A 24134-nucleotide genomic window follows, 5' to 3' on the forward strand; every position below is an offset into this window, starting at 1 on the left:
CAGAAACTCTGTGTCCATCCAGCCTCATCTAGGAACATTTGGATGAGATTCAAATCCTCTGGGATCCCTGGGGGGGTCGAGGCAACCACGTCACCCCTCAGGCTCTTTCCTAGCTGGAATAAAAAAGGACAAAAATTATTAAGGGGGAAAGAAACAGCAGGCAGACCTCTCCCAAGGGCTATCCTGCTCACTTTCAGTTAAAAAATGTGCATTTATCACTCCTTGGCCGCTTTATGCAGCCCTGGATTAACCCTTCCATAGGCACACAGGGGTGGAGGGGAGCTGCGAGCAGCGTTCAGGCAGGACAGCAGGAGCTGGAGCACTGGGAAGAGGCTCCAGGAGCCCTTTGGGGGTCTGTTAAACCTGCCTGAGTGTGAAACAGCCCGGAAGATTTCCAATTTCCCCAAATTCCTGCTTTTTCAAACAGGAACAACCATGCCAGGACTCAGAGATGGTTGGACAGAGCACAGGTTACTCAGCAGCCCGAGGGCCGTGGTTTATTACTTCCAGATGTTTCTGTACACATGGGAGTTGGTCATGGAAAGGAGTGGGAAAAGCAAAAGCTGGTGCTAAATTCCCCATTTTCCCCCACACTACAGCACAGGGAAGGGATGGAGGAGCATTTTGGATGACAAGAGACTTCCATGAGTCACCAGAAAAACCCAAGGCTTGGGGATGGCACAGGAACAGCTGGATCAACACCTTTCCTCCACTGGCTGCTCCGAGGAGCCCAAGTACCACAGCTGAAGGGAAAGCAGGAATTCCTACTCCAGGCTTTTCACAAATGCTTTATTTGTAGGCGAGGGAAATGGACACGGAACAAGACAGGAACAGGATGTGGCTGACACGGGACATGGCGCGCGGTCTCTGGAGAACTCACACACACGCGCACACACACACACATACACACACATTTTCCATCTGGGAATAGCAGCACGTGGTTAAAAAAGGTCACCCTGCCAGACTGGGAATGCTCAGCCACAACTGACCAAGCATCCCACAGCAAAGCTTGGATCAAATACCTATCCCTATCCCGCTGTTTTGGGATGCCTTACAGACACGGTGCCATCAGATGGGTCACTACGGATGACACAACCAAGGGATGCAGGATTGGGCAACACAAAGGGCACTTCCAGGCTGTGAGACGGGTAGTAGATGCACCAGGGCCAGGATTTCTTGGAAGGGACAACCCATAAACTCAATTTTTTTACCTCAGCTGAAGATTCATGCCTAGATTTCCAAGAGCATGGAGCACCAGTTCAAACCAGCGAATCACTGGTTGCCAGGCTCTTTTCCCAGGCCTTTCTGCTCCCAAGAGAAAAGGGAATAGTGGAAGGGAGGATAAATGTCAGTGCCAAAGTTACAGAACCAGAGTAATTTGGGTTGGGAACAACCATAAAGCTCATCCAACTCTCTCCCACTAGACCACATTGCTCCAAGTGTCGCCCAACCTGGCCTTGAACACTTCCAGGGATGGGGAATCCACAACCTCTCTGGAAAACCAGGGCCAGAGCCTCAACTTAAATTAACTTTTTCCTAACATCTAATCCACCCTCCTGGGGGGAATTTTTCAATGCACGGTTCCGGTTAGAATGGGCTTCCTCAGGTTTTCCAGGCCTTTCTGTGGCCAAAAAAGGGAAAAATAACAACTTTATCTATAAAGGTATTACTTTTGCAAATGCCATCACAGCCTGAGGGGAGAATTCCATCTGGAAAACCCCAGGTCTGAGTTTTCATTCCATGTTCAAGAGTTGGTTTATTCAAAGCAAGACCGCGTGCGCTAGCAATAGAGGAAATAATCTTTTTCCAGCAATCCCAGTGCTCCACTCAGTCACTGATGGCTTTTTCTGGTGTGTATAATGTGGCAAAACCCGTCCTAGGCCTCATTTTTTCATTTATTTATTTAATTTATTAAATTAAAGTAAAGCCTGTGACAAACCAGCCTCCCAAACTGCATCTCATGCTCCTGCCAAGCCTTGGGATCTTCCACTGGGAAAGTTTCTACTGATCTTCAATCCAATAACTGGAAGAAAAGCAACTGTGATTTCTAAATAATCCAAAGGCTGCAGAAAAAACACAATGAAAAGCTGGGAGTTAGGGGGCAATTCACTCTGTTCCCCTGTTTTTCATGAGCTGAACAGAATGTGCCTTCTCTCTGCAGTCTCTTTTCTCACAGCCTGTGCTATCCCTCATCCAAATCCCATTTATCCCAGCCTGTAGCTCCCTGGAAACTGCAGCAGGAGCATTAATACTTCTCAGACAAAAGTACAGTCTCAAAAATGTACACGGCTTGACTGAACCAAAAGGAATTTCCCCTCCACCCACTCCCACACTGCTGCTGTCCCTGGAATTACTTTTTTTTTTTTTTTTTTAAATCCAGCACCAGTCCCTGAACTATTCCCACTTATTCCAGGCAAGGCAGGGCTGGGAGCTCAGCACAGAGGGACACACCATTAAATAGGCTGTTGAAACATTTATTTTCTTTTCACTCACCTCTCAAATGTTAAACAACAAAACAGAATCCTAAAGCCCCAGAGGCCACAAAGGCCCCACAGACCCCAGAGGCCCCAAAGGCCTCACATGCCCCATAGGGCCATGTAGGCCCCCTAGACTACATATGCCCCACAGACTTCAAAGGCCTCACAGGCCCTATGGACCACACGGGCCCCATAGGTTACACAGGCCCCACAGACCCCATATGCCCCACGGGCTTCAAAGGCTGCACAGGCCCTACAGGCCAAACAGGCCCCACGGGCTACATAGGCCTCATCAACAGGATTCCAAAAGTCATACCTTTTCCAGTGGTGCCTGTAGAGAATACAGAACTGATCTGCTTTCCACGGAGCGGTCTGTGTGGTTGGGATTTATTTTTCAGATCTCATAAATGAAACAGATAACACGAGGAATCCCTTGGATTCTCCAAGTTACTTACAAAGGAGGAATGTGAATTCACCAGGATCATCCAGGATTATGACCACAGGCTTAATTATCCCAGGAAGTGAGACTCTGGATACAGACACTGTATTATTTAATCCCTAACAATTTGAACAAAGGAGTTGCCTGGAAAGGAGAATTTTGCCAATTTTCAGGATATGTCTCAGGAAGGTATTATTTTGCATCTCAATTACTGAAGATCCATTGAATCCATAAGGAACAGGGTGGACATCAAGGCCACAGGAAATTAATGCAGTAATTCACGTGGTGACTTACAGAGGGAAATGCTGGGAACCAGCAATTCCCTTTAATCACCTGATGGCCAAAGTGCCAGGAGGGAGGAGAGCTCTCTGGAATGAGCTTTTCCTGTCCCCAGTCCAGGCACTTCCCACCCTGATGTGTCAGAAGCAAGGCCAGGACCGCTGTGCCCAGTGAATCAGAGATGAGTGGATTTCCACCAGGCTCAAAGTTAAACCCTTTGCCCCACCTGCACGTCTCTCAAATGCCAATAATTCCTGATGGCTCTTGTCATGGGATATACACATGAATGCAAATGACAGCTCCCAAATCACAAAAATCATCCTACAGCAGCAAAGAGTTATGGACATCAGGCAGGAAAAAAGGGATTTCAGATATCCACTGGGAAAATATTGAGGAAAACTGCTCCAAAACATGTCTGCTCTTACACTCACACGTGATTCTGTCTAGGGATAATTTATCCCTGAAGAAAAGCTCTCTGTGTATGTAGAATTCTGGAGGGCAGGCAGCAAAATGATCCAGAAGCGACAATGGAAAGAAGGTCCTTCCTCCCGTTCCTGGGGGAGCAGCTGCCTCATCTCTGCATCCACATCAGCAGGACTGACTCCAAGCTCTTCCAGGGTTTCACCTACAGCCATTCCAATGATGCTGAGCAATGCTTAACTGCAGCTACAAGAAGGGAAGCACAAACACGTGCCAGGGGCAGGAAACAGCCTGTTGGCCATGTTGTTCCTGCTGCTCCTGGGTCTTCCCCATTAGCGCAGGCCCAGAGTCCCCTTCTTGGGATGTGTCTGCAGTAGATGGAGTTATCCAGGCTATTCTTCCCAGAAAGGACTTGAAACAAGTACTAAGAAAACTGCAGGACTGAAACGGAGCTCACGGCTCCTCCTCACCTGTTTGAGTTACAATCTCATTCAACTTTTCCCAGGAAAGTGTCCTCTAGGCTCTTCTCACACCTTAACCCCTAAAGCTGGTGTTGGTGAGATGAAACCTGAGCTCTCAACAAAGTCAATTCCTCATCTGCTTTAGGGGAAAGAAAATGTGTATATATAAAACCCAAATCTAAGGGGCATTTCCAAGATGACTCCACAGAAAAATCCCGAAGCTTTGGCTGTGCTGCAATGCCTTTGGTGGATCTGGACTGTCCATGGCCCTTCTGCAGTTGGGTCCAAGAAAGCCTGAAAATTGATGGAGATTGGTCTGATCGACTACTTGGGATTCCAGGAGGTCTTTCCTTGTGGCAGCAGAGAGGAGGATCCCACTCCCAAGGGTATAAAGAGCTTTTCATGGTCTTCAGTAGAAGCTGCTTCCCAGCAAGGAAGTCCCTAAGAATTTAGACTGGAGAACTAGTTCTAGGGGATGAATCTCACACCAACTTCCCACTGCTGCTGGACTGGGAGATGAGAGCATATGGATACATCACAGTGGCCTCTGGTGCAGTTTATTTACAACAGGAATCAGTGCTGGAGAACACCAGGATATTAACAAGCAGGAAACACACTAGGAGGAAAAAAAGACAATGGAAGAAAGATCCCATATTAAAATACAAGTATTCTCTGCAGATTCTGCAATAGCCTAAATTTAGCTGCAAAGTCCTTTGGTCTTCTCCCTTTCTCCCATCAACCTACACTATATTCTTTCATTGAACTTAAAATATGCAGCTCCCAGTCCTGCATTTCTACTGTTTCATCCCCAAGGGCACAGGATAAAGGGGGAAAAAAGGAAGAGGTCATGCAGCAATAACTCTTTAGCATTGCCAGTCCAGTGTCACACATTTTGGGGCTTCCAGCTTTTGTTGAGGAATTCTTAGCTAAAAGCAGGAAGACTTTTCAGGATTGCTTTAAGAAACAGGCTGATTGTACCACTCACCTGAAATATGATCCTAAAACACCTTCTGTGAGGTTTAACTAAGACTTTGGGAGTTTTTCCACTCAACCTTATCAGTCACACCCTCCTCTCACTGCTGATCACAGAGGTCTGGCTTCCATAGTTCATTTTAATAGGAAAACACATGGGATAAAGTATAGAAAGTCTGGAATGTGAAGCACACAGCTTTACCTGCCTCATTTCATCAGTATTTCTTAGCCAAATAAGTGTGATGGAAGTTGTTTGCAAGGCCTTGATTACTTAAATAAAATATTAGTTAAGCTAAATGCCATAAAATTTGTCATTTTGCTTCCCTGGAAGGTTATAAAGGAAGGAATCAGCTTTGCTCCTCCTCTCCAAAGGGGAAGGACATAAGAAATTAGCACATGAGAAACTCAGAGGGAACACATAAACATCAAATGCATTAATGGCTGTGACTCAGAGCTGTTTGTTTACCTGTGGTTTTTAGCATTATGCCAAAATTCCAACCTCCCACCTTGAGAGCCAAACTGGCAGCAGGAGCAAAAGTTCTGCTCAAAGGCAGCACAGCTCCAGCTTTCATGAATCCTTACCACTGGAATCCTCCAATGGGCTCTGTAAACCTGTGACGGATCAGAAATGTTGCAACAGCTTCAGCAACCTGAGGAAAGGAGGAAAAAAAAATCAGACAGGATTTAAAGGGGCACAAAGAGAACAAGAAATTCAGGCAATTTTCCAAACCTGCAGCATTCCCAACAACAGTTCATGCCCTTGGGGTTCTCTTGCTGAGTCAAGTTTGCTTCTTTAAAACAAGAGCTCTGTATGCTTATATATATATATGCTCATATATATATATATATATACACACACACATATATGCACATACACATATATATATGTATGTAAAATGCTTCCAGTTTGACTCTGACACTGATCTTACAACCAAGAACTGACCAAATTTTTCTCCACCCTTTTCAGTAATTCTTAAAACAAGGTCTGGTAAAATCACAATTCAAGTTATTCCTATAAAGAGCAAAGCAAGACGATAGCCTGACAGTAGCAATACTGGAATGGTTTGGGTTGGAAAGGACCTTAAAACTCATCCAGTTACACAGGCAGGGGCACCTTCCACCAGACCACATTGCTCCAAGCCCCATCCAACCTGGCCTGGAACACTTCCAGGGATGGAGCAGCCAGAGCTTCTCTGGGCAACTTGTGCCAGGGCCTCCCCACCCTCACAGGGAAGCATTTCTTCTCAATATCCCATCAGTATGTTTAGATAAAAATACCTATTTCAGACTGTAAAATGAAGCACAGAAAGGCTGAGTTTTACACTCACAGCCGTCAGAGCTTTAAAACAGACATGTTCCCAACCACATTCCTGCTTCTATCTGGACACTAATTCCAGCAGTGCCCAGAAGGAGCACTGCTCTGTCAGTCTGAAAGCTGTTTCAGGAACATTTGGTTTCCATTTGGAAAATGTGAGCCACTCAATTCAACAAAACACAGACCAACTCCTAAAGCTGTAGCTTGGTGCAAGGGATAGTGGGGAACCGCATGAGGAAAGGCAGGAATGAGAAATCCACACTGGGAAGGATTAGGTACATCCCCAACCCAGCATGTAACATCTTAACCCAGGCTTTCCAGCCAGCTTCAAAATCCAAGCTGCTTGTGAAAAGCCAGTTGCGGTGCCAAAAAAAACACCCCTGAAGTATAATCTCTGCTCCATGGTAAAGAACAGATCCCATTTGCATTTAAGCTGGGACAACAATGCAGCTTCAATCCCATGGTGGGGCTCACCTTGTCTGGAGCATCTTCATGGACTGCATGGCCACACTGTGGGAGGACCTGCATCTGGAACTTCCCTGTGGATCAAGAGTCAGCACATGGATCTCACATTCTTTACCAAGAAATCTCACTAAAGGCATCTGCAAAGAGGGATGAGGGATGGCGTGGAAGTCTGGGCAAACTGTACAACACAAACAGGAGATGGTCTCCAAAGAATACATGGATCAGCTGCATAACTCACATTCCCCAGGTGTAACTAGAGCAGGTTCCCAGGAGTTAAAAGGAAGTTAAACTTCTCAGAGCCTCTCAATGTAACTCCTTTCAGAGTTGAAACTGTTACAAATCTATCTCACGGTAACATTTATCCTGCTATCCAATACTATTTTCCAGTACTGGTTGCTCTGGAAAGCTGGGTTGAGTTAAAAAACCAGCCTAAATCCCAAAACATTAATCTTGGTCTGATGTCTGCCAGAAACACCAGCAGATGGGACAATTTTAGATGGTTGCAGGTGTTCTACATAGGAACATTAGGAATGTAGCTAGAAAGGGGGGAAAAATGGACCAGAAAGAAGCCCTCACAGACAATATGATCCAAGAGAAATGTGGGGGTTCCACTGCTGGAACATTGAACACTGGACTGAACAAAACCCATGGCAACAGTCCTTCACAACTTTTAATTCACCCTCTTGCTCCTCAACTTCCCCACTTTTCCTCGAGGGTAAGAGTTAGAGAACACTTTGGGATGGGCTAATTCTTTAATGCACATTTGTTTGCATATAGACTGTACCCATAGCAACAAGCTGTCCTCCAAAAAGAGCATTACAGTAAGGCTGGAGTAAATAAATATTTACCTTGCATCTGCCCAATGGTCAGATCTTTATCCAGCCTGTCAACACCTACAATCAAATAAACAGATGTATTGGAGAAAAGCCAGGGAGAACACTGCATTTTGAAAGGACATTAGCTTGAAAAACACAAAATAAACAAATCTGCCACCCACCATGAGGAAATTTCACTGCTGCACCTCTAGACCATGAAGTGACAGGAAAGAAACACAGCCAAAAAATGCAAGAGCACATCCCTCTCTACAACTTCAAATGAGATTTATCTTGGTCACACACTTTACTTCCTACTAAGGTACAAAAAGGGCCTAAGCTGTATTTGGTTTTCAGTTGAGAAGTTCAAATCACACCACAATATTTCAAAAGACATGGAAAAGCCAACACGGAAGAGGCAGGTTTGCTATTCCCAGAGAAACACAGCAGCCAAATGTTGACCCTATTCTCTAAAATACAAGTGGGACATCACTGAACACCTAAACAGGACTGGAAGAGACACGTACCAGCTAAAAGCAAAAGCTTTGGAGTGGGACAGCTCAGGAAGAGGTTGGATAAACCCCTGAACCAGCCATCCCAGTACTTTTCTGTTTTAGCCAGTTCAATCCGCCACGTGTATAAATGTTCCTTCTTTGTCTGCAGAGAGGAGAGAGAGCTCTGCATTACTGATCAGGAAAACAGCAGGAAGAAAATGAACTCAGGGAGCCACTCGGAAGTGCACGTATATGGAGATATATATAAAAAATACTGGCTCCCTCTGGTGGATCACACACGTCCAGGGGATGACCCTCCCTCCTCCAAATTTCTTTCCAAATCAGAGTCCAACTACACGAGTAGGAAACAAAAAAGTCAGCAAGAGCTACACCAAGAGCAGAAGAGCCTTCAAGACAAGGCTGAGCAACTCGGGGTAATCAATTTGCTATTTTTTTTTCTAACATAAATAGCTCACAAATTGTTTGAATGTTCAGACTTGGAGTTTTCCATCGCTGGAGTTGCTCCTTTTCAAATCAGAATGATCTGGATAATTACTGGTGACTACTCTTGCATGGGAAAGTGAAAATACAGCAAGAAACTCCCTACCTCTGTGTCATCTTCTTTCTTCCTTTTGTTGACAGAGCCTCCCCCTTCCTCATCCTCTTCCTCCTCCTCCTCCTCCTCTTCAATAATTCCCTCCACTATGGCTTTAGGACATTCAGGACTGGCAGCCCCTTCACATCTGTGAAAATAAACCCAGAAACTGATTCCTTGCCAAAAGAAAAAAACCTCCAAACCAAAAAAACACCCAGAATTCAATTTAAAGTGTTCAGCAATTTCTCAGGTACCGAAAAAAAAACCCCTCAAGTTTAGAAGAAGCTGCAGATGAAAGACTGGGATTGCGTGAATGTGCAGCACATGTATCCCGTGCAAACAGAAATGCCAACTGCTCCTTAGACGAGGCAGAAGTGGTCAAAAAATCAACTTAAGTTTTTCTTAATGGAGTGTGAGACATTTGTAAAGGTTTCAGGTACATCAAGGATTCAAGTGCCAGGAGCAGGTTACTCTGATTCATCCCCAAACCCACCTCAGATCACTCCTCAGATAACACTTATTTCTTAACATGTGCAGAAAGGCATGAAAATCAAGGAACACTCAACAGTTAAGCTTTTTAAAACACAGTGGATTTCTTTTAAATCTTTGTGGGTTTTTCTCAAAGAAATTTTCCTTTTCAAGTGCACTCATGTAGCAAATATTGTAAAACAGACTAGATAAGCTCTAAAAAAAAATAAATAAAATAAACCAAAAGCAACCTACTGTTTGACTTGACCGACCATAGAAACTCTGGCAGATTCGAGATTTCTTATTTGTCCACTTTTTACACTAGAAAAAAATAATAAGAGAGAAATATTTACCGAAGAGATTCAGGAACCAGCAGGCCCAGAAACAGGAGCAAAATCCCTGCACAGTTCAAGATTTCCCCAAACCCTGTTGTCAGAAGGAATTTGGAGTGGCTTGTGCTAAAAGTCAACTTCAACACCCCCCCCCCTTGTTTGTAACTGTCAATTTAAAATTCATGTGGGAAAAGTGTTGGTAGGGAAACAGGGAAGACAAGTGATTTTAGAGACTAATCCATCCCTTACCTCCACTCGATGGCATTTTCAAGTGACTTGAATGTTTTGGGGCGACTTCTCAGGAAGTTCTGCATGCTGTTCAATGCATCCATGGCTGTTCCTAAAAGCAAGTATTTCAGCTTTGTGGCATCTGATGAAATCATTGCCATATCCCTTTATACAGAACTGGCTGCAACACCTTCAGAGAGAGCTGGAGCTCTCCTAATGTTGTTAAGGAAAGTACAGTTTTCCTAAGCCAATGATCGACAGTGGGAAATTAGTATTTGAAAAGGTAGGACATTCAGATTGTAAATAAGAAGGAAACATTAATTAGCACCAGGTATTATAGGAAAAGCCACCCTTTTCTCCACTAAAAAGAAAGCAATTAGCAGGAAAAAAGCAAGCAAGGGAAAAGGAGAAGGGAGGGTTACACAGGAAAGATTTTTGTGTGGGCAGGATATTTTAGGAGGATGGAATTGGTTTAAAAACTGGGCAAAACTTTTGGCATCCGGGGGATTTGGGGCTAAAGGAAAAAGTGGAAGGGGAAAGCCCACCCAAAGGGGTGGAAGGCCATCTGAGGGAACCCACACTCACCTTCCACGACATCGATCATGCACAGCCCCAGCAGACTCGGCACCAGGTTTGCGACCGCGGTGTGCACCGCGATGGCCCCCCCCATGCTGTGCCCAATCAGCATGATGGGGGGGGGAAGGTCCCCATACAGAGCTTCCACCACATTCCCAACGTCTCTGCCAGAGGGAGAGCAAACCATGGTTGGCATCTCCACCTCTACATGAGGAGAAAGTACCGATCCAAGAGAGATTTCTGGCTTCACATTGTCTTTTAACCCACAGGGAACAAGTTTTTTCTCCTGGCACTGCTTCACCTCGGTATCAGTGAAGGAAATCCTTGAAGCCAAAGCTTTCCTGAACATCCATGTCATTTCCGTTTTTATTAAAAGAAAGTTCTTATTTAGAAGGTACCCATTTAAAAGATACCCATTTAAAAGATACTTGAGCAACCCACTCTACTGGAAGGTGTTCCTACCCAGGAGGAAATGAGCTTTAAGGTTTCTCCCAATACAAATTTTGTGATTCCCCAAGGAAATCACTTTAGGTTGACATTTGCTGGTGGGAATGTTAAATAAAAGGTGAGAAAAAGTTGTCAAATCCTCTTGCATGGAAGCACAAAGCAAGAAATTCATTGTTCTGAAAGAAGAACTGTTTGGAATTAAAGGGAGAAAATAACTGAGCCAAACTGACCAAGGCAAAGGTGAACAACATTGGGCATGAGCAAAAAGACTGACTTTCTACAAGCACAGATATCACAAGGCAAGGGGCAATTTCCCCATCTTTTCCATAAGGAACCTTCTTAAATTGAAGCTGTGACTTCTTGACATTTTCCCAGGATGGGAAAGCTGGATGATGTGATCCTCAACCCCCAAAGCAGCAGCAGAGCTAAGGGTTGAAATTTACTGAAGAACACTGTAGTTTAAAGACATCCCAGTTTCTTTCCTGACTACAACCATTCTAAGGAACCTGAGCACTGAGCAATACTGAAAACAGAAAAGAAGGGAAAAAAATAGCTTGACTAGCTTGTTTTCTCCGCTAGAGAAAATTGCTTGAGGATTTGATTTAAAAGAATAAGCATAAAGCCAGCACTAATTTAAGGCTCCTATTTAAAAGATACTTAAGATTAACTTTCAAGCTCATTGCTAAGAGGAGGGAAAGGTTTGAAAACAAAAGGGACTTGTTTTCCCCACACAGTGGTGCTGCTCCAGTTCTAAAACATTCTAATTATTTCATCCGGCATGTCCTCAGGACAGTAACACACCAGGGCCTGACAAGGCATAAGCAGCAGGAATAAGGTACACAATGGAAGTCAGAATCCATTTCACACATGGCCTCCCCACAACAAACCAAGTGGATTTGTCCATGAGAAGGTTACAAAATCCTTCCTGATTTAACTGTAGTCATAGCAAAGAGTCTCTTTGTACTAAACATGGGCAGAGCATAATGTGCTTTACAGTGGGTATTTGCTTTTCTTACAGCTTTGTCAAGAGGGGGATTTGCATACCAAAGCAGGTCGTGGTAGTTGAAAAAAACAACCCTCTCTATGCTTGAAAAACCTCAGTCTGTGGCCCAGACTTTGGGGGTGCCACCAGTCCAAGGTGGCCCCACTCTGGATGCTTGCTCCAGGAGCTGAGGGAGAGCCAAACTGGTGATTTCAGGCTAAAATCCTCCTAGAGATCTCCAAGGAAAGCATTCCTCTGCCATTACAAACTCTCTAGCAAGTGTTGTAGGTTTAAAATCCTCACTGATGTGGAGCCACTGAGTTTACAAACTGAGAGAACCCAGAGAATTACTCCAGTTTGGAATCTGACTCAGCTGGCAAAGATATAATTTCAAACAATTTCAAACTGTCCTAAAAAGGAACGAAAAGAAGGGACAACTACCAGAGTCACATGAAGTGAAATCTCCCAGTTCTTTGAATTAATGTTTTATGTCTTCAAGTAGTTTATTGTTCAATCAAAGAAAATAAGAGGTTTGTGAAAAGAAAAATGAGCGTAAACTTCCTTACTTGGACATAGTCTCTGCAGACAGATCCTCAGGATTCCTAACTTTTGTTTCTCCTAGGAAAAAAAAACAAACAACCCCAAGTTAAATTCACTTCAGTTGAAAACATTCAGGCCCTCTCAGGACTTGGAGCAGGGGCTGTACAAAGCTTTTTGGCACAGATACTAACAGTGAGCCTACAGCAGTGCACATGAATAATTAAGAAACACAGAATTAATAGGAACAGTTATTGCACTATGGGTTGGAAATACTGCCCATAACTGTGCTGTATTTGCAGTGTATCTTAAAATTAAATAACAGCCCTTATTTCTCGTAGTAAAGATTACCTAAAGGTCATGGAAATACAAAGGAGGGGGTTGGTGGAAGGAACAAACCCACCAGTGCCTTGCACAGAAGTTCAGGGAGTCTCAGCTCCTGGCAGAAGCCACTTTTCCATCCCTGCTTTTGAATAAAAATTGGGATGCCTTAATATGCTTTCTTAGTAATTTTTGCGAGGAATTCACTACATCTTTAAAAAAACCAGAGAGTATAACACACTGATGTGATCCCAGGTTTATGTGACTTACCATGGCCTCGGAGATCCAAAGCCACGATCCTACACTGGATCCTGTTAATGATTGCAGACTGCAAGGAGGGACAGAGAAAGTGGGATTAGCAACATCAAGCATTCCCTAAAAACCCTTCATTGCCAACAAAGTGGCTGAACCTGGATTGGATAAAGTGTTACAGACAGCAAGCAAGAATATTCCATAAAATGACCCTTAATAAACCAAAAGCTCCATCCTTGCCACTGCTAACGAGGACATTTATTTCCCTGTGCATCAAACACTACAAACATTCACCAAATCATGAATTCAAGCTCTGCAGCACCTCTAAAAACTGAAACAGCAGTGGGATTATGGACACCAAAGGAATTCCCTCCCTCTCCAAGCCCCAGATGGTACAGAATGAACTCCTGGTAACATGGCTGACATGACAATGAAGCAGCTGCTTTGCAGCACACGTTCAATTTGCTCTCAAACAATAGAGTTTTACAGGCTGAAATGTATAAAAACTGATTAGTCCAAAGAGGTCGGGGGGAGGAACAAGTGAATAATTTTTTTTAAGGTAAAGTAGGGCTGCAACACAATTATGGCTCTATTTGTCCCTGGCAGATCAATGTAACTAAGTTATTTCAGGTATCATAGAGATTAAGTGGCATTCTTTGTTGACAGGAAGACCTCTGTGTTAAGCAATCATTGATTATTTAAATAACAGCCCTGCAGGAACAGGGAAATTTGCTGAGGAATTCTTAATAGAACCACCTACATAAATGCCAAAAGCTACTCAGCCCTCTTATTTTGATTTTTCAGTTATTCAACTCCTAAACAGCTGTAGCAGTTGCTCTTCCAAACCCCACTGAATCCAGAAGTTAATATTTTCCAGCCCCTAAAGACACTGAAAAACTGCCATCTGCAAGGTGCTTATGCACCATAGCAATAATTTAACAGAGGTCTGCTGCTAAAAATCAGACTACTGTTAGTAGGCAGTAAGGAAAGAGGATCATTGGTGTGATGTGAGAAAGTGGAAGGATTTCCAGTGCCCTGAGCTTTATCCAAACTGGAGTATTTTGGCCATGAGAAGTCCAGACTTGTCACTCAAGACGTTCCCTGCTCAACAAGCAAGAGAAATGAGGAACACACTGCTCCTGCAGGTTATTTGATTTATAGATGGTTACCCTCAATGCTTCTCAAATTGTGTTATTTTTTATTTTGAAGGAGGGGTTTGGGTTTGTTTTCATAAGCTCTGGTTCATCTCAAACATTCAACACTTGATTGCTTGGGACAAATTCATTCCAAAATGCACAAAAGACATAATTTTGGAGCAGGTGCTAAAACTAACAAGTATTACAGACAAATATTACAAAATTACAGTCCAGTTGGAAAAGCATTTTTGTGGTGTGTCCCATCATATTATAAGATGGTTTCATTAGGATTACTCAACAATCCTGTTGGGAATTTAAGAGCAGTTGCTAGTGAATCCTGTAAAATGGTCATTCTTGGCAGCCTTTAAGCAAAGATTGAAATGAGGAAGTCACCATTAAAGTGCTAAAAAGTATTAAAAAGTATTAAATGGGAACAAAGGCACAGGGAAAACATGGAGGTGTCACAATTCCATGGAAGTCATCCTATTATTTATTAAGGACACCAGAGAACTCAAAGAGTTGCTGGATTAAAAAGGTCCTAAATAAACATCCCACGCTGCAAGTGACTTGACTTTATTTGAAGTCTTCAGTTTTCTTCCTTAACTTCATTTTTCAAAGGGAATGGGTGGGATGGAGGAATTCTGGCTTGGTCAGTCCCCACAGCCACTCCTGGCTGGCACCACCTCAGTTTTTGTTTCAGAGAGTTTCAGTTTGTGTTTCAGAGTGGTTTGAGCAGCAAATGAGGTTTCTCAGCAGGACCTCAACCATGCAAAGATAATATTGTTATTATCTTTAATAATATTGTTTTCTTGTGTTTCCCAGAGCTGAATCCACACTCACACAGCTACATTTCCACACACATTTATTTCTCTCAAGCAGCAGCTTTACTTACAGTAAACACAGCCCAGGACAGGGCAGAGTGGCCTCCACCGTGTAGCAGCAGCAGGACAGGCCCCTCTAACCCACTTTTGTAAATTCGAAAAGTGTATGAACAGTTAAGGGCATTCCAAGGAGTTACTCAAAGTCACTTGGATTTGGAGCCTGCAATACCCAACAGTGTTTTATTTCCACCCTTGTGTACTCATTTCTCCCCCTGATTTTGTTCAAGCATTACTCGGACAAAACGTAACTGAATTTAAACTTCAAGAGTTGTTTTCCAGCTGCCCAGTTTTTCTCCTCCCCATAATTCCCACATCTCCTGCCCTCACCCTTTTTCCCCCTGTGCACAACAGTGAATTGAACAACTGAGAGAAAATTAGAAAGCCACTAAGCCACAGGAACTGGAACCCCTCTGCTCTGGAGACAGGCTGGGAGAGCTGGGGGTGTTCAGCCTGGAGAAGAGAAGGCTCCAGGGAGACCTTAGAATCCCTTCCAGTGCCTAAAGGGGCTCCAAGGCAGCTGGAGAGGGACTTTGGACAAGGACCTGGCGGGACAGGGCAAGGGAGAATGGCTTCCCACTGTCAGAGGGCACTGCTAGATGGGATATTGGGAAGAAATTCTTCCCTGTGAGGGTGGGGAGGCCCTGGCACAGGTTGTCCACAGAAGCTGTGGCTGTCCCATCCCTGGAAGTGTTCCAGGCCAAGCTGGATGGAGCTTGGAGCAACCTGGTCTAGTGGGAGGTGTACCTGCACATGGCAGGGGGTGGAATGGGATAAGTTTAAGGTTCCTCCCACCCCGAATTACTCTAAAAGGTCACTGAGGCAGAGCAGAGGGCACCAGCCCACCCATTAATTCAGCTGCTTCCACAGTTCACATCTGCCCACAACCTTTCATACGAAGCTGAAGCTTCTCTAAAGGGAGCAGAAAAAGATCCCAAACAACTAAGATTCGCTTAAATTTGGGATGTTTATGTGCACAACCTATTCAAATAGATCTATTGTGCTTTTTATTTCATACTGGGGCCTCAGGGGACTGCATATTAAACGCAGACAAGGTGCACATCATGAATCACTATGGAATAACAGAATGGTTTGGTTTGGAAGGGACCTTACAGCACACCCAGTCCTACCCCCTGCCATGGGTAGGGACCCCTTCCACTAGAGCAGGTTGCTCCATGCCCCATCCAACCTGGTCTGGAACACTTCCAGGGCTAGGGCATGAAGAATTCATGGGATCAGCTGGACAAATCCACAATGACAAGCTGAGTAAAACAACAAGGAGAGAGAATTCTCTCACTGCAAAGCATCATATGCTACTGGAATTATAGGAGTAATTACTAAATTGGTATTTGGAGAGAAATAGCCTGAAAGTTTGGTTTCCCTAATCTTGGAGAAGAAACAGCTGCAGAAAAAAACCTGGCTGGCACTGCCAGAAGACTCTGATGGCATCACCACCTCAGCCAAAAATTTGGAAGTATTTATCAACATCTAAGTGTTGATGTTGAGGTTGACCTGTTGTACTGCTGAAGTTGCTAATAAAAATCAATAAACAGCTTTGATCCTGATAGGGTTTGAATTACGGGAACCTGCTGAGTGTTTGCCTGCAAAAAATGGTATTGAGTTGGTGGAAATACTCCTTTTGAATTAATGATTACTAAAGAAACAATGGCCTTGCTAGGAAGAGCTTAAAAGGGATAGTTCTAGTTATTGATAAGGAACCCTGCAAGGGACATAATGGAAGATGAGAAGAAATACATGAAAAAGCTGAGGAGAACCCCAATAAACCTCAATAAATATGTGATACCACCCCAGTCACTGAGATTACGACAAGTTAAATCTGCCAAATAAAAGGATATATCCTTGCCAGTCTCATTTTCCACCACAACATCCTCCATAGATTCAAAGTACTGGCTCCAAAGCACTGGTGAAAAATCCCTCTTTCTTCCAGGGCTGCAAGACAAAAAAAAAATCCCTAAGAAAGGAGTTATTTTTAAAATGTTCTTCTGAAATTGGCATCCAGGCTTCCCTCCATCCACTGAAGAGAACATGCTGGTGTTATGCAACAGTTCAGGACTGGAAGTGAAATTCCCACATAACAACAATATTAAGGATTTTATGGTCAGTGAGGAAATCCTTCCTTTTTTCCCCTAATTGTTACTGCTATTGAGGAGAACTCGTGGAAACACAGAGAGAAGAGTATTTTCCTCATCAAGTAATTCCAAGAAAAACTGGAAAATGGTGATTTAGACTACACTAAGCCAAGGGAAAATAAAAGGAACACAGAATACGGAGATATCATCCCAGTACAACCTCTCAGTTTGCAGGTGCTTCAAAACAGAGTCAAAAGTCATTAAATACTTTGTATTTATAATACTTTGCATTAAATACTTTGTAATTTTGCTCTGGCCTTGAGGCAAACCTGACACTCAGGTGGCTGGGAGTACTCCAGAGCCTGGAACACAGGAAGCCATCCCAAATTTATGACTCAGTCCATGAATCATAATTTAAAAAAAAAAAAGAATATGTTGCTCTCAGAAGTCACCTTGACCCACAGTATTGAAAAGCAGTGTCAGATATTTACTGAAGGTTACTAATTTACCACCTACTACCTGGCACAGATTATAATATTCCTAGAAATCCCCTCTAATTTTTGGAAGAAGTAACATTCAAACAGAAAGTCAACCTGTTCCAAAGGCTAGAATTGAAGACTGTGGTATAAATTAAAGTAATTTATAAATCTAATTTATAAATTATTTTTTAAATTTAATTTATAAATTAAAAACATTGTTGGAAGCAGAATAAATAAAATCCATCCACCAGGTTTAATTTCACAGCAGCAAGTTTTAATTACAGCTCAAGTGTTGTGAAATTTATTGCGACAGTTAAAAATCTGACGTAAAAAGTATTTAAAATGGAAGGTAAAGCAACATCAGGAATGTGAAGGGAAGAGAGAGAACAACTATATTCATTCATTTTGTGCTTCCATGGCTATCCTGTCTCAGTTAAGTATAAGGACCATGGGAACAACATCATCATAAAATGCAATAAACACTCCTCAAAATGCTGTTTTCCATGTCCTTAGAGCTCTACAGGTAATGTCCTGGGAATCTGACAATATCCTATCCTAAAAATACCTCATTAGGAAGGATGCTTTCAAGTCCAGTAATGCAGGTAAAACACAGTGAGGCTATATTTATTAAAATACAAAATAAATAAATTTTAAAAGGTAGGATTTTTAAAAACTATTTTAAATTAAGGATCACAATAACAAAACTGTGCAACACAGATGCTGGTGGAGTATTTCCACACCAGGATGGTGGACTTGGAGTGACGAAAAACTAGGACATCAATGCTACTACCTGTGGCCCCTTCACGTCTGGGAATTAATTACCTTTGGCCTTTTTATATAACCTGGTGTCTTCTTCCATATGCTCAGGGAATAATAACTGAACAAAGGCAGCAAAAACCCCCCTGGCTTTCCCAAGAAAACATTTCCAAATTGTGAATTACAGTCGTTATTCCCCATCTCCTCTTTGCAATAATTTCTGCTGCAGTTTTTTGGTGGTTACATCACAAAGCACTGCAACAAATTACCCCTTAAATGAGCAGCTCCTGCAGTACTAATGCCAGGGCATATCCAGCACCCCATGGAATGTAATCCCCCTAAATTATCATTAGGCCTGTGGACATCCCATAAATCAACTCTCAAAGGTGCCCAGTTGAAAAAAAACAATTTATTTTTCAAGAGGTGCAGCTGTGCCCTCTCCTTGTATCCCCATTTCCAACAAAAAGCTCCGCAATCAGAATTTTCCTGATGACTCAGTTGATGCAAAATCTGGTTCTCGGGCTGGTATTTACTCAGGAAGGCTAAAAGGAGTAGGGCTTAATTTTGGAAGTGGAATAATTAGGCTGCATTCGAGCCCAGGATGAGTAACTGCACCATTTTAACTGTGTTTTTGCACTTCAACTCATCTGGGGGAAGAAACCAGGCAGCACAGAATATTAAAATCCAGCATGGGCGTGAGGGGTGAAAGACCTTCCCAGCAGAAAAATGCCCGTGGAAGGAAATTTCTCCTGAATTCATGGCTTCCTAAGGAAATAGAACATAACAGGCAAAGCAGCTTTTGGATTTTGTAAAAAGAGAACTCCTACTTCCCCTCGTATTTCTAGAGTATGAAACATAAACCCACCGCCCCCTGAATTCCAGGACCAAATTCCCTCCTGTGGGTTTCCAGACTTCTTGTCAAATTTCAATTAAATAAAATGGGGGGGTCACCTACGTAAATCCAGAAAATATTAATCTCTTTTACTGCCTCAGCTTAATCTCATACTCTGATCAACAAAAAAATATCACATTCAAACCTTAATTTTTCCCTGGAAGCCATCCCAGCTCTGATCATGTGCTCTCTCCATAGCATTCTGGTTCTTTCTGGAGATGGAGAGAACTTCTCATGGTTTGGACGAATTCCCCTGTCCCGTTTTTGAATAGGTAAGAAATAAATTCCACTACCCTTTTAAAATGCAGCATTTCAAATGCAGTCAGACTTTTCCACAGCATGTTACAGCTGGATTTAGGTTTGATTTTCCTGAGGAATTCCAGGTGATTAGAAAATATCATGTTGTTACACCCCTTCCAGTGTAATCCATAAACCTGGTAAACAGCAGGAACTCCCTGGTAACTCACCACCTGCATCGTGATAGCAGAAATTTTAAGGGAATTCTCTTATCCATAGGGGAGGCAGGACATGGGGAAGCTCCTGATTATGCCATGAAGAGTGTTGGCTGTATGACAAATTAATGAATTTTTCTGGAAGAAGGGTTACAGGATGGACAGCCAGGGAATCCATAATATGTGGGAGATGTGAAATCATACGACTCTTCAGTAGCACAAATTTGGGATATTTAGCATCAAAATTAATGATAATAAAAAGCAAGAAATGAACTTTTTGCTGCTTTACACCAAGGCCACAAGACCAAGCTGCAACGACACAAAATGGCGACAGGCTCAGGATCTGCCACAAACACCAAACCCCAGAGTTTGTACCGTTAAATGCAGATTTTTAAGCACTCGAGGCTCCCACAGGGAACATGAAGCACAGCACTAACCAAAATCACCAAAATCTGCAGCTGGATCAATAAATTAAAGGTATAACTAGAAGAGGATCCAGAGAAGTATAGAAATAATCCAGACTGGAATACAAGGCATAGAGCAAGAAGCTTTACAGAGACAGGTAAATTAAATTAACTCAGAAGCTGCTTGGATTGAAGGGGATTTTTAGCTTGTTTTCCCAAGCAGATGATTTGAGAGAACCTGGTCTCAGTCTCAAGCCTCTCAGGCTGGCCTGGAGCAGCTCCTTCTCTTGAAAAAAGGTTTCCCATTTCCTGGGAGCATTGATACACAAACCCTGGACCACAGAATAAACCTTCAAGGCTTCTCCATTTTCCACATCTAACCACTCCCTGGGAATAGATCCAGCTTTTCAGAGAATCCCAGACTGATTTAGGCTGGGAGGGACCTTAAAGCCCATCCCATTCCAACCCCCTGTCATCCCTACCTTCCACTAGTCCAAACCCTGTCCAACCTGGCCTTGAGCACTTCCGAGGATGAGCATTTTTGTGTCTCCTTCCATTTCTCACAGCAGAGATCCAATGCTAAAATATCCATGCAAAAGGCAGGCAGATGGTAATACCATGACAGATCCATGGAGAGTAGCTCAGGAATTGCAAGAGAAATCCATGAAATCAAAGCTGAGCCCTCCCTCAGGAACTCGCCCTACTGATGGATTTAGCAGCTTCAACAAGAGTTAACACCTCCAGGGAAAACGTTAATAGTTGTGTGACAAACCTGGAATATCTGAGGGAAAAAAATTAACAAGAATTCCTGTGTTTGCAAGGGAACTGGAGCAGAAAGTGAAGAGGAGTCGGGAATCAAAAACTATTGTCACCTCTGATGCAAATACATGATTTAAAAGAAAATACCTCCAAGCAATGCTGAAACATAAAATAACCTCAGATTTAACACTGAACCCCCTCAAAGGGTAGAATAAATGTGGAGTTTTCCACAAAATCCCAAGTGAACACAGGGGGTGGAAAACATTTCTCCCGAGAAAAGAATGAGTATCTTTGATTTTGAATTTATCTAGAGCTGCTTTTTTTAGCACAACACACACTCAAAATTCAAAATTAGAAGCGAACCCATTAAACAGCAGCTGTGGGTTTGCACCTTCCTATGCTGAAGCAACATTTTGCTGACCAAATATTTGAACTGACAAAACTAATTAGTGCTTTTTAAAGGATCCAGCAAACCAAACCAGAAATGGGTGAGACAGAATAATTTTTCTGGAATGATCCTTAAACTCCAGCACATTAAGCTGGAATTACAAAACACATTCTGGGCACCTTCTGCAGCTGTTTTATCCCATTGTGCAGTACTGGTCTGTACTGAACTGAACCTTGTAAGGATAAACTCAGCCTAAGCTAAACTCTATCCCACTTTTTCTTGTCTCCTTTCCATACAAGACACAGGCCCCTCTGGATGAGGCCATTCCATGTTGGGTCTGCAACCAGGAATGTCCACCATAAAGGGATTTACTTGGAAACAAAAAATACAGCTGTGCCACACAACACAACATTATTATGGACTGTTCCCTGCTGCTTCCAAGGGGAAGAATTCCAGGGAAATTCTTGATCCTTAACCACAACAACAGGTTTCATATCAGTGCTCTCAGGAAGTATTTGAAAGGGAAAAAATAGGTTTATAGGACAACAGAAAGCAAACTTTCCTTCATAATTCCCTAATAGTGTTTAAAAACCCCTGCAGTAAGACAGGAAGAATTGTATAAATTAATATATGGGATTGCTACTAATGAGCATAAATATCTCTAAATAGAAAAAAACTCTAAACACACAAGTATCTATAAAACCCTTTGAAAAATCCCTGGAAATGCCCATTACAAGTTGTTTGTTTACCTGCAATGAGGAAATGAAGCAACAAATATATGGGGGGGTTGATTTGACAGCACTTCATTAAGTCAGTAACTTAAATGCCTTTACTTTTGTCAGTTTTTCTAACAAAAACTATCACAAGGGTTGGATGGGGTGTTGACAAAGTTTACAGTGCATGAAAACTGTATAAAGCACATTAAAAAATACACAGAATAGCTGTGAAGGATGAGTTAAACAGGATAAAACAAGAGGAAGAATTAAAAATTTATTTTCTTCATCTAAACCAGGAAAATTGTGCTTGGCAGACTTTGCTTGGTGAAACCTGTTCTGAACAGAGCCAGTAAAATTAAATAATATATTTAACATTGAATCTAACTTTGTATGTCCATGTAACCTTCAACACACTACTGTGAAATCCAAGCCTCTCCATGACACGAACTGGGGAATTTGGAGTTTAGTGGCTTGTTCACAACCCCACATCTCATAAGGAAGCTCTTAACTCAGGTAACCAAGAGCCACAGGAGAGCAGACAACAGTCCTGAAAGAGAGAAAGTCATTCAAGCTCACTTATTTTCTAATTTCTAAATTAATCCTAAACCATAACTTTTTTGCTTAACTAAAGGCCTTGCCAGTAAACACTTGGGTGAAGTTTACCTTTAAAATAATTCATATTAAAATAAAGCAGTGTTTGATGAAGATTTGGCAGCATTAATTCATGTCCTAACAACACCAACTGCATTCCATCCATCCAAATATAATCAATGGATATCCAAAAATATGGATGGAAATCCAAAAATAAAGAGATGTGTACCAACCTTTTTAAACTCTGCTTTAAAGGAGAGGAAAATCATCCTCTCCCATCCATAAATACCCCAACAGTTTATTTCCATATTTCCAATAATTCCCATTATTTCTTTTAGTTATCTGATTTCCTGCATCAAAGCAGGTTTCCTAGGGGAATTGCAGGATATTTTTATCCTCCTAATGGAGCAGGAATTGTGCAGAGGTCCTGAGGTGGAGAGGACCAGAGCACCAACCCCTGGTCTCTGTCACAAGGCAGACCTCAAATTCCATACTCTCACATCCCTGAAAACACATTTTCTCCAGATTTAACAAAATCTCAGTTTTTCTCATTAATTAAATTAGTTAAAACCTCCATGTTTTAAATCTGCACCATCCCTGCCAGCTTCCTTTGCTTCCCTCTGCACCTGGAACCCCCCTCCCTCCAAACCAATCTGCTGCAAGATCCTGTTTTTCTCCTCACACCACAACCTTTGGAGGTGGAATTATGAAATTCCCTTCAAAAGTATCCCATTTGCAACCCATTTTCTCCCCCTGACTCAGAGAATAAGGGTTGTTCTTGCCCGTTCTATCCTTCCTACTTGCCATCCACATTCTTAAGTCAAACTTCTCCCATAGCTCCCAAAATGTGCTCTCAACTCCTGCTTGAAAGATTTGAGAGTATCCCAGATTTTCCATCACCTGGAGCAGGGATTCAAGTCCCTTGGCAGAGCTCAAAGGGATACCTGCTGCTGAGAAATCCCATTTCACAGAATCATGGAACACCCTGAGCTGGAAAAAGGGACCCACCACAAGGATCATCAAAGTCCAATTCCCAAGAATTCCAAAACACCTCTCTCCCCCAGCCACGCTCTGAGGTACCAGAAGGAAAAGGTTCTTGACACTCCCTCCCAAAACTGATGGCAAACAGATTTGGAAAAAAGGGCTGGAGAGCAATCCTGGGACCTGTCACCTCCCCTCAGCCCTGAGGATACTCCAGGCAGTGCTGGAGAAGCCTGATCCGGGTGCTGCTTCTCCTGGAGCACTGGGAAGCAGAGCCACCCCTTCCTCCAGACCCCCAATATGAACCCCCCCTGCCTCCAGACCTCCCCAAAACGACCACCTCTCCCTCTACACCCAGTATGAGCAGCCCTTCTTCCAGACGCCCAAATACCGACCACCCCTCCCTCCATATCCCCCAAAACGAGCCACCCCCTCCAAATAATGAGCACCTCTCCCAATACGACCACCCCTCCCTGCAGACACCCCAAAAACAAGCCCCCCTCCCTCCACACCCCACAATCCGTCCCTCCAGGCCCTGTAAGTATGAGCCCCCCTCCCTCCAGACCCCCCAATAATGACCACCCCTCTCTCCAGACACCCCAAATAACGAGCACCCCTCTCTCCTGCCCCCCAATACATGCCTCCAGACCCCACAAACACAAACACTCCTCCCTCCATACCCCTCGAATACGAGCCCCCCCCCCCCCCCCCCCCCCCCCCCCCCCCCCCCCCCCCCCCCC

The 24134-nt window shown here is 43.1% G+C and overlaps 1 protein-coding gene across 1 annotated transcript; it reads right to left on the minus strand.

The window, feature by feature from the left end:
• Positions 1-775: 775 nt before the first annotated feature.
• On the minus strand, positions 776-16863 carry PPME1 (protein phosphatase methylesterase 1). Its single transcript, XM_027648834.1, has 13 exons — positions 16743-16863; positions 14901-14993; positions 12891-12948; positions 12329-12380; positions 10343-10497; positions 9779-9869; positions 9453-9518; positions 8742-8877; positions 8168-8297; positions 7677-7721; positions 6838-6902; positions 5631-5698; positions 776-4692 (listed from the first exon to the last, which is right to left on the minus strand). Exons 1-13 carry the CDS (start codon positions 16779-16781, stop codon positions 4674-4676), a joined length of 1017 nt encoding a protein of 338 aa, XP_027504635.1. The 5' UTR covers positions 16782-16863; the 3' UTR covers positions 776-4673.
• Positions 16864-24134: the final 7271 nt, after the last annotated feature.

Source organism: Corapipo altera, unplaced genomic scaffold, assembly GCF_003945725.1.
Source record: "Corapipo altera isolate COAL_440 unplaced genomic scaffold, ASM394572v1 58, whole genome shotgun sequence".
NCBI lineage: Eukaryota > Metazoa > Chordata > Aves > Passeriformes > Pipridae > Corapipo > Corapipo altera.

Bases quoted from the DNA above. Each gene is read 5' to 3' on its own strand.
- PPME1 (XM_027648834.1), bottom strand. From the start codon at position 16,781: ATGGAGGATGTTGTGGTGGAAAATGAGACTGGCAAGGAT. The intron at 14,994-16,742 runs ATATCCTTTTAT...AACTGTTCATAC, and splicing joins AAAATGAGACTGGCAAGGAT to ACTTTTCGAATTTACAAAAG. The intron at 8,878-9,452 runs GTAGGTTGCTTT...TTATTTTCACAG, and splicing joins ATGGTCGGTCAAGTCAAACA to ATGTGAAGGGGCTGCCAGTC.